The 10,593-nt window shown below is 31.5% G+C and overlaps 1 protein-coding gene across 3 annotated transcripts; it reads left to right on the top strand.

Annotated features, from left to right (window-relative positions):
• Positions 1–5,524: 5,524 nt before the first annotated feature.
• LOC135135383 (uncharacterized) lies at positions 5,525–8,007 on the top strand. Of its 3 annotated transcripts, none has more exons than XM_064064413.1 (4): positions 5,525–5,785; positions 6,127–6,236; positions 6,288–6,445; positions 6,496–8,007. In XM_064064413.1, exons 2-4 carry the CDS (start codon positions 6,207–6,209, stop codon positions 7,826–7,828), a joined length of 1,521 nt encoding a protein of 506 aa, XP_063920483.1. In that variant the 5' UTR covers positions 5,525–5,785; positions 6,127–6,206; the 3' UTR covers positions 7,829–8,007. The 3 variants fall into 3 exon arrangements, with proteins under 3 accessions (XP_063920483.1, XP_063920482.1, XP_063920480.1); XM_064064412.1 differs by having other exon boundaries at positions 5,526–5,851; positions 5,917–6,236; XM_064064410.1 differs by having other exon boundaries at positions 5,526–5,860; positions 5,917–6,236.
• The last annotated feature ends 2,586 nt before the right edge of the window (positions 8,008–10,593 follow it).

The raw sequence follows: 10,593 nt of genomic DNA, 5'->3' as shown, positions 1-10,593 counted from the left end.
TCAAAGAAATCCATCTACAAAATTAGATGCTTTTGGCTGTCCACCAGATTAATCGTCCGAAAGTACAAAAGCTAATTTTTACATGCAACCGTTATTCCGAGTAAAAGACGCACATTTTTAATAATAATAAGATTAAAAAAAAGGATCATAATAAATAGCTGCTTGCTTAACTGCAAAAATTAGGAGTTTTTTTTCACAAAATAAACCAATTTTATATTATATAGATTATTATCAAAAAGAAAGATGTAGTATTCTCGTATGGTATCTATATTGAGAGATGATCGTCAACCTTCGATGTATTCCTTGAGCAAAACATGAGCAAAACTAATAAGTTGTCGTCGGTGAGGCGACCGATTATACCAGATTCCTTTTGGGGTCAGCAAGCGTCGTTTATTTTGAGAGATAGCTTTTGGGTATGGGGGAAACGATAAACAAAAAGGTAAACTGTAGGGGCAAGTGGTACATAGTGGGACGCGGTACATAGTGAGATTTCTTGTATAACACAAAATTTAATCGAAGCAGTGCAACTAGAATTTTAAGATTCAGTTCTACAACATCCTAGTAAACGTGGGTGATAACGCAGTGGTTGCCATTTAAAAGTATTTTTGTGATACACCAACTGATTTCGGTAAGAACTGTTCTGTGTGTGGTTACGAGAAACATGTTGATGGGCGTATTTTTGTTCAATATACATGAAATTCTTGCAATTTTTCGCCATAACTTCAAAAACATGAATCTAAGCTAGTGCATGTGTTGCAATTCATAAGAGCCCTATCACTTTAATAAAATCGTACCTGATTTTCATTTATGCATGACGGTATTTACTGGGACAGTCTGGTATATAGTGGGACAATTATACTTAACTTAAGCGTTGTATCATATATAACTCTGAAAAAAAAAATGTTGGTAGGAGTCCAATATGCCCAAATATCCAAGGAGAAGTATGGCAAAAAGGTTTCTCGAAAGTCAATTGCGTCTACGAGAAAGCAGAGAGAAAATACGTAATGCCGTCCATGAGGTTATTTCAAGAAATATGACTATACGACAAGCAGCAGACCAGTATGAAGTTAGTAAATCTGCTCTTCATAGGAAAATTACGAAATATAAAAGTTTGGAAGATGAAAACAAGAAGAGATTTAATTTTTCCCGAGAACATGGTTTGAAATGCGTTTTTACTACGGAGGAAGAAACTTTTCTAAGACAATATTTGATTGAAGCTGCGCAAATGTGCTATGGTTTGACACTCAAATCAACTCGGGAATTGGCCTATAGATTTGCCATAGCAAATGGAAAAAATGTGCCACAATCATGGGAAAAAAATAAAATGGCTGGAGTGGAATGGGCTCACTGTTTTCGAAAACGAAATCCCGATCTTGCACTTCGTACTCCAGAGGCGACTAGTTTGAGTAGAGCGACTAGTTTCAATAAACATAATGTTGGGCAATTTTTTACCAATTTACGGGAAGTGTTGGGCAAATTTAATTTTCAACCAACACAAATCTTCAATTGTGATGAAACAGGTATTACAACTGTACACAGACCCCCTAAAATACTAGCATCATCTGCCCAACTCCAAGTTGGGAAAGTTACTAGAAAGAATACAAAAAAAGGCAGAAAGAAAGCGCAGTCAACAATTTTAACTGATACACCAGTTAAAAAGAAAATTGAAGACGAACATCGAATAAGATTATTAAAACAAACGAAGAAGTTGCAACCTAATAAGGTAAAGAAGAAGGTATTTGAGGAAAGTTCAGATTCTGAAGACGGGAATGAATAGGAGTTTGCGGATGATTCTACAGACATGGAGAGTTTTACAGAAGAAGAAGATTTCAATAACAATTTAGATGAAGTTTTGGTAGAAGATTACATTTTGGTTAAATATGCTACAAAAAAGACTGTTCGGCACTACGTTGGACAAGTAAAGGCAATACGAAATGAGGAGTTTGAAGTAAGATTTAAAAAAAAATTACTTGGTTCTAAATTTGTTTTTCCTGACAAAGATGACGAAGACTTCGTTGACAAGGAAAACATAATTCAAAAATTGCCCAAACCATTTGTGTCCGGTGCGACGCAGAGGTCGATCCGACAACTTTCGTTCAATTTAGATCTTAGTCAATACAACCTTTTGTAACTTATATGTACCTTGTACATTACTAAAAATATATATTATTCTTATAAACTTTTTGTGTGAGTAGATTTGTTCATAATGAGTTGCGTTTGAATAGTCCCAGTATATACACTGTGGTTTCCCACTGTATACCACCCGGTGGTTTATTATGGGACAAATGGTACATAGTGGTACAACTTTTTTTTTACGTTAAAAAATTTGTTTTTTAAGTTTTGGGGGTTGATTACATTATCCGACACCGTTTACCTAACAGTAAAACAATATATGATTTGAAAAAATCTAAATTTGCCAAAATTATGAAGAAAAGTTTTTTTACGTCCCATCTCGTACCACTTGCCCCTACTGTAAGTTTCAAGCAAGGTTTTCTTGATAAAATTTTGTTAGAATAATAATATTGATAATAAATCATTTTTTTTATCCACCAGGCATTCCTACATTATAGTGACGAGGTGGTCAACATTTTAGTGGAAATTAATAGATAACTTTTTAGTATAGTAATAATAACTATAAAAAAGTATATAAAGTATAATACAACGACACATTTTCAAGAAAAATGTATTTAATATATTTTTTTAGATCGGTATTGGCATTTATTGATGTAATAACTTAATATAATAAACAAACACAAAAAAAAACAAAAAAAATCACACGTAGAACATTTAGAGACGGATAAATCTATTAAAATTTGTTGTTTTACTTAACTTATCTGTATATCATAACAGGCTATTGTAATTTTTTTTTATATATCTAGAGTACCTATTGTGAAGTAGTATTGTTATCGTGTCTGGCAGATTGTTAAACAATTTTATTCCGTAATGACACAAGGACTCTTCCGAGCAAAGATAGTCGAATGTCAATTATTATTGATTTTTGTTTCGTTTAGATGATCCTTCTCCGTCAAACATTTTTTACTAGTGTATAATAATATATAAAGTTAAAATCTGAATATACATTATTAAACTACAGAAAAATAAGCATGCCAGTTTTAAATGAGATTTACTTAGGAAATTTTGAAATATATGGTCAAATTTTAATTGAATTAACAGGCAAGTCATGGTTAGCGTTTTACTGTTACACGATATTCTTAAATACACCCCCGAAAGTCTCCCAACAATCAGTTCAGTAGTTTCACAGACATGTTATCTGTCTGATAAATTTATCAACAGATGTCTAGTCGACGAAATTTGTCATCCTACTAATCTTAAGTGGTTGAAAAAAAATCATTTTAATAGCGTAGACAATCATCCGTGTTTTAGCACTTAGGGAATTATGGAACTCCTTGTTAGGTTGGTAATTTAGGGGTTGGTAATCCAGGTAGAATTTTAAAAGATCACTCACTTCCTGTTTTGACGATTTCTTCTAGTTTTACTCTTTGCTAAGAATAAGTGTGGGTCAAATTTGGTCTGTAATTTTATAAAAGGGCATTTGTTTAAACAAAAATGAACCCATTTCGACGCCACAGTCTCCCTCAATGAGTGCAATTAGTGTAAAATCAGTTTATTAATGATTTTCAAATCTGAAACTATACCATCAACACGTGTAATTTTGGTTTCACTGTTTGTGTAAACTGTAAATTCACAGTTCACGTCAAAATTTTTAACTGTTCATGCTTCTAATAACCACAATAATGGAAATGTTCCCGTAAAACATGTGGCAAGAAATTCGCTTTAGTTTTGGTAACGATATATTTAAAGTTCTGGACATTTTTATTTAATTTATTACACTATCCATACTTGAAACTTCTCACTCGACATTTACAATAGTTCATACACATATGGCATTTAAATTTAATTTCAAACATTTTCATCGATTAAATTAATATCATCGTAGACCCAAAAATGGGAGGGCTTTATTTTTTCTTCAATGTTTAATATTTTCTTACAGGTTTAAGAATTTGTTACAGCTTGAATTTGAACATTTGATTTTCAAGTACGAGGAGCTTTTCCGACACCACCGTGTTTTGATCTTGATCGTATGTGCCTATTATGTTTATTTCATATGTGCTTTGTTCAGATGATATCTTTCTTTCTTCTATGATGTAATCTTGATGAACTCGTTTTAATTTAACTTGAATTAATGCATAACTTAACATTATGTAAACTTTTTATTCAATTAATGCGGTCACGTGTAGAGATGTTGGTGTTAATTGTTTTAAAACAGGTTTTTTGTTTTAAAACATGGGACGTGTTTTTTTGTTTTATTTATTTATTTTTAATTACTTTTTTTAGATGTTTGATGTGACTGAGGTTAGTTTTTGTTAGAAAGAGCAGAAATTTTGAAATTTTCGAACAGGTTACAAATCAATCAAATATGAAATGTATTTTTTATAAATTTCTTTAATGAATAATATTAGCAATTCCATGCTGACGACTACACCATAAAATATAAATGTAAAACTGTGCCGTAAAACATGTCGACAAAATTATTACAAAATTATTTTGTATATACCATAATTTCGGACAAATATAAATTTAAAAGGTAGGTATACCATATTTTCGGACGGAGGGAGTATATTATTAATTATATGTACATATATAGGCTGAGTATTATAATAACGAGACCTTGATCAACTTTCAGTACAAAACAAAATACATTTATCAGTACAGTTATTGCTAGATTTCAAAATAAACAAATACGTTTTTAGGATCAACGTAGGTAGGTACTCCCACTTTTTTTGTCTTTGTCTCTGTTTCTGAAAGACGTTAATCAAAATTTCACACAAATGACATAATCAAAATTGGTCCAAAGTCATTTAGACAGAACTTCCCTCGCACCTGAAGATAAATATTCAAACAAATTCAATGTGTGGAAAAAAAAATGTTGACAAGGATGGGATTGAACTAACGCGATCAGAGTTCAACTTCTCTAAGAAATCCAAAGATCGAAACGTCCACTGGCAGTCGTTTTGCATGTAACCCAAACACCAGCTCTGCGCACAAAAATTTTTGCAAAGTAATTGTGATAAAAATCAAGGCAGACTCATAAACCACAAATATAGGTGTGCGTTATGTTAGTTATAAAGTGCAAATATGTGTTACTACAAATAAAGAGTTTACATCACTTAATTGTTGGTGGAGATGATTAGATAAATTTTGGTTAGCACGATCTTCTTAACTAAATGAGGCAATTTATTTTATTAATTAAATCAAGAATGGCTCATTTCATTTTGTCGAAATTTTGAGAATACAGCACTATTAGTATTGCATTGCATTTATCCAAATTGATACAGGTGTCCTTGCAAAAATGTTTCAGTGTATGATAAAGTTATACATAAATAAATAAAGTCTTTAATTAATATGTTTCGAATAATTGGTTAAAATTTTTTATATCAACAAAATTAAGTACTTAATTTTACCAAGGTTAAACCCAAAACAACTGATAGTCGTAGAAAAAGTATAGTACATATTCTACTGGAGGGTAATGCCAATTATTCATTTTATAGTCACCAATACGCGTGGGTGTAATGTCCGGTTTTTAGTGGAGGCAGGGCGCTCCGTGGCTCATGTCGTTATTGAAATTCGTGCGAATTAAAATGCGTGTGCAGTGGGTTGCCTATATTTGGGGCAACTATTAGGGTGCGATTCATAGGGCGAACCTGTGGGGCGAACACAAAATATTTTTTTCTGATAAAACGAGGGATTTTCACATTTTTGGAAGGTGAGGAACGTGATCAGGAGGTGATGTAGAAGAGTTTTTTGTAAACAGTCTGTGCGAAATCGAGAAGTGTGTTTTGTAAAATTTCACCAAGAGTTATATTATGCATATTATTATTCTTTATAATCTTATAGGTTCTGGAGTTATGTATGTTGGTTTTTGGTTGTGATGTGAGAGTTCTGATACTTCTGAGCTGAGATCATGGTTGAGGGTCCCTGATTGAGTGTCTTGCATGTGTATTGGGAATCCGGTAGCGAACATTCCAGTGATTTTTGTTCTTTGTTTTTGTTTACAGTTTTTAGGTTATATACTGTATTAGTTTTATTGAAGTTATTATGTTGCAGGCACGATTGCAGGATTACTATTAAATTTTCGAATTTTTACAAATGCCTGAATTATAAAGGACAGTCACAAAAAGTGTGTTATGGTTGACAAAGCTCCCTCAATATCCATGGTTCGTATTTTTGTGTTATGTCTCGCGTATACATTCAGTGATAATTTTTAGGAGCTAGAACAATATTACCTTTCCTTAGAAGTAATTGAGGCTATACAAAACAATGATGTACCTCGTCTCAAATTACTACATAAATGTGGTACAGATTTCAATATGTGTGATGAAGATGGTAACACAGTTTTTCATTTGGCCATTCAAAATCATGCCAAGTATGTTTTATACGCAATTGTAAAGTATTTTAGTTAAGTCGGCTTTTCAGATTGGATACTTTTGAATACCTGCTCACTTTGGATGATGTTATCACTAAAGATGACTTCAATTCTGTTCCAAGAACTCCAATACAGGAGGCTTTTAGAATTAATAGTGGAGAAATTTATGCCAGTCGTTTGATAGAATCAGGCTGCAGAGTTGATTGTTTTTATCCTCGTGGTAGTAAAGTTTTGCATTTGGCTGTTAAAAATAAATGGATAGAGGTAGCTGAATTATTAATTGAAAGAGGTATTAATATAGAGTATCGAAACGACAATGTAGAAACTACCTTACATTTAGCTGTTAAAACAGGCGACATCGACATTCTTTGGATGTTGCTGTTTTATGGAGCTAACCCAAATAATAAATGTGTACATTGTTTTGCAAATGAAAATGGACGTATATATATGCATTTGACTTTTTTCGATTTAGTTGTAAAACAGCTTACCACGTATCCAACACTGGAAATTTTTCTGGATCCGTTTTATTGTTATGAAAAGAATTTTAGTCTTTTTACTTTTATCGAAGCAATGGAAAAAGGATCGCCAATTTTTTATAAATTAATTGAAATTACCTGTGATATACACTTCACATGTGATGAATTGATGGCATTAATTCGAAAGTTTTCTTTCTTAAATCCAAAAATGTGGAGGCTATTTACACAAGAATGTGATTATATTTTAGAGGAAATGTTATGTAGGTGTCGCCTAGATGACTTTTTTTTTCCAGATCTAAACCATTTGCATAATTATACTCAGAATTTGTTTATATTGTTGGAGAGCAGTGTTTCAGATACTTTTGTCCAAGGAATTAATGCCAGTTTTTTAGCATTACCAACAAGATTAATCAAATATTTTGCTGAACGCAGAGAATCAGTAGATCTTCTCTGTCAGATTCTATGTTGTATGTTGAGTTATGGAATAGATATTAACGCTGATGCTTTAAATGTTCTTTACGTTTCGTTTGGTTATTGTGATTTGTTCAAAATAATGCTTCATATGGACATTAAAGAGATGGAGAGATATGCAGGCAAGGAGGAATGTGTCTTCTCCCGATTACTCTTTGATATAAATTTATCTGCTGAGTCTGTTATTTCCAAAACTTATGATGAACCAATTGCTTATGAAATTTCTCAGTATTTTACTTTACCAAAATTTAGACTAATGCAAGGATTTCCAGTTCCAACTTTACTTGAACTTGCAAGAAATCGTGCCCGCGAATATATTACCAAAAAATTTAAGATAAAAAATAGTAGAGGTTTTTATACAATCTTGCGAGCATTACCAATAGCTGAATTTCATAAGAAAATAATTTCTTTTGAGGTAAAATTGTATTCATTATGATATATCCCAAAAAAATAGAATATATCTTTGTATAAAATGTATATATTAGTTCTTATGTACCTATGTAAATATTGATAAAAATAAATTAATATACTATGTATAATGCTAGAATTTTTCTGTTTAGTTTTTACTAATTAAAGGTATCTACACTGTATTTAATGTAAGCGTTTTTATTTTGTCAGCAATACTGTAGTGACAATAAAAAACATATTGTTTCATAAAACTGGCAGGATTGTATGTAGATTTTACACGTTCCTACGTACACCCACTTCCATATATGTACATTAATGGTTAGCAGAAGATCGAACAATATAGTGAAATAAATTTGAATGATTTTTTTGTATTTGGAGTTGACTATTGGTTGACTGGTAGGGGGCGTATTCTACAAGTAGTAAAAATGAAAAGGAGAAATCCTTGTATTTGATTGGTTACAGTTTTTCAGATGAGTAAAGTTTCTTGAAGGTGAGATTTTTCAGCAAATTTTCTACTTTTCTGTATTCATTTAAAATAAAACAGTCAAAAGGTTTCGACGAGTTTCGAAAACATCTAGGCGTATTATTGGTTGCCTATAACTACTATTAAAACAGTGTGGAGATTATATGTAGGATATGAATTTCAATATAAAAAGAACATGTTTGGAACGACATTAAATAAGTGAAACATACTAACGAGTAATATTGGTAATCGTAATATTAAACACAAAGGAAGTTGGAGTCTGAAAGTCTTCCGAAAGAAAAGATTGTGTGAAACTGTAAATGATCAAGACAGCCTAGCTACTTTGATGACAAAAACTACTAAGACTATAGATCTAGTTTTTACATATGTTAAAATTATGTACCACAACTCTCATTCAGGCAAATTTTGTTGTAAAAGGTAGGTACTATGTATACATGTAACTTAAAATTTAAAATCTATCGAGATTAGGTATTAATAGGAAATACATTTGTTACAATGTTGTGTTTTCGAAAATTATCACAAATTTAACTTATGATATGCAACAGTTTGGGAATGTGATTAAAACATGAAATTATTTTTTTAATTAATCCTCTAGAGACTTGTGTTCTATCATCTTTCGTACTGATCGAATGATGAAGCTATCAATGAATAACGCATTCCTTTGTTATTTGAAACAAAGTAGTGATATTACGGTTAGAGTTAATTATCCCAGTATCGCCTCGGTGGCAGTGTTTGCATTTTCAAACTTTGGCTGCAGTTTCATAGCTACCACGATTACACTTTTTATGCGTTTGGTGTAGGCTGTTCAATATTCATTAAATTTTGTTTTAACTGCCTGTATTTTCACTTCTTAATAAATGAATTATACCTTAGCAAACAAGCGAAGCCAGATGATGAAGTTTTCAATTATTACGTGATTGATTAAGTCGTATGTTGTTGTACCAAGGGGCCCACTATAAAATTACACTAGATTTTTCTTTTGTTACTCACCAAGAGGTTTTAGAACGTTCATTTAATTGGTGCTGCTCATTATTCTTTTTCTAATTTCTCTAAGAAAGATTTTATAATTAGGTACCTGGGTTAAGACTCTAAAAGGGATTTTCCTCCTCTAATGTAAAAAATCTTTGTGTTGCATTTGATAAAATACAATTTTGGGATTTTCTTAAGTGAATTATGTAAATCGAAAACTAAAAATAGCAAGAAGCTAAGATAGAATAAGCATCAGAAGGGATTTCAGGAATATCGTGTAGAAGTAAATGTTATTTAAATGCTATAAATAATAGACTCTTGTACTTGTGGTTTATGAATGAACCCTGGAGATCTAGATTTTCACAAAAAAAAAAAATAAATAAATTAGCTCGTAGATTATGAAAAAGGATTTCTTCTTCTGTTCTCGTCTGTTTATCGTTTGTCTCTTGATTGTTGGAGATTTCATTATCATTAGATAAATAGCCAAAATTACCACACAGATTACTGTAAAATTTTTGATTTATTTTAAGAATATTATGTAGGTCAAAATTTGTCTGTTCACCTGTAGTTTATTAATTATTCAGCCGTATTAAACCTTGTTCACCTAGGTTTTCGGAAAAAAAATCAAAATAATAAACAAAATTTTACTGTTTATTGTTGTTAAACTACAAAACCGATTACTCTGAAATTTTGCATACGTTTTAAGGTTAATTTATTTGTTTATCGGTTCCACAGACTTGAAATTGTCTTCTCAAAATGATGTGAACTAAATCTCATTTAAAAGGTGGAGAGCGTTATCCTTCTACACATCTATGTCTCTTACACTTCTGTTTTTTACAAGTATTTATACAGGAAGTCTCAAAAAATGTATTAATGAAGTAATTAGTAATTAAATAAAAAACGACTTATTTTAGAATTTTCTTCAAATTCTGAGAACACAGGACCATTCTTAGTAGTAGTATACTGTACCTACACAAATTGATATATTTGTCCCTGTTAAAGGGTTTCTGACGTCATCAAAAATTTTATTTAGAAAATCTCATTTGAAACATATTGACGCACAACATGCTCCTTTAGCCATAGTTCAACAGTCCATCCCAGTTTTTATTTTATTTTATAGGGGCTATCATAAAAAATAAAATAAAATGGGCGGTATCAAATTTTATAATTTACCTAAGAAAATGAACTTGGTTATTTAGGGTGAGGGCATCAGTTCCGTCTAAAGTATTTTAGACCCGTTTTTTGTTATTGATCATCTAGGAAACTCTTTTGTTTGAGCCTTCCTTCCACAAAACCCTTAACCGGTTTTAGCGTGATCTATTGTCTAGCGCGGTTTTCTG

Source organism: Zophobas morio, unplaced genomic scaffold (genome assembly GCF_036711695.1).
Source record: "Zophobas morio isolate AGI-343-1 ecotype UQ-CSIRO unplaced genomic scaffold, CSIRO_AGI_Zmor_V1 ptg000024l, whole genome shotgun sequence".
NCBI lineage: Eukaryota > Metazoa > Arthropoda > Insecta > Coleoptera > Tenebrionidae > Zophobas > Zophobas morio.
Note: the sequence above shows the minus strand (reverse complement) of the source record. Positions and strands in the feature narration are given on the sequence as shown.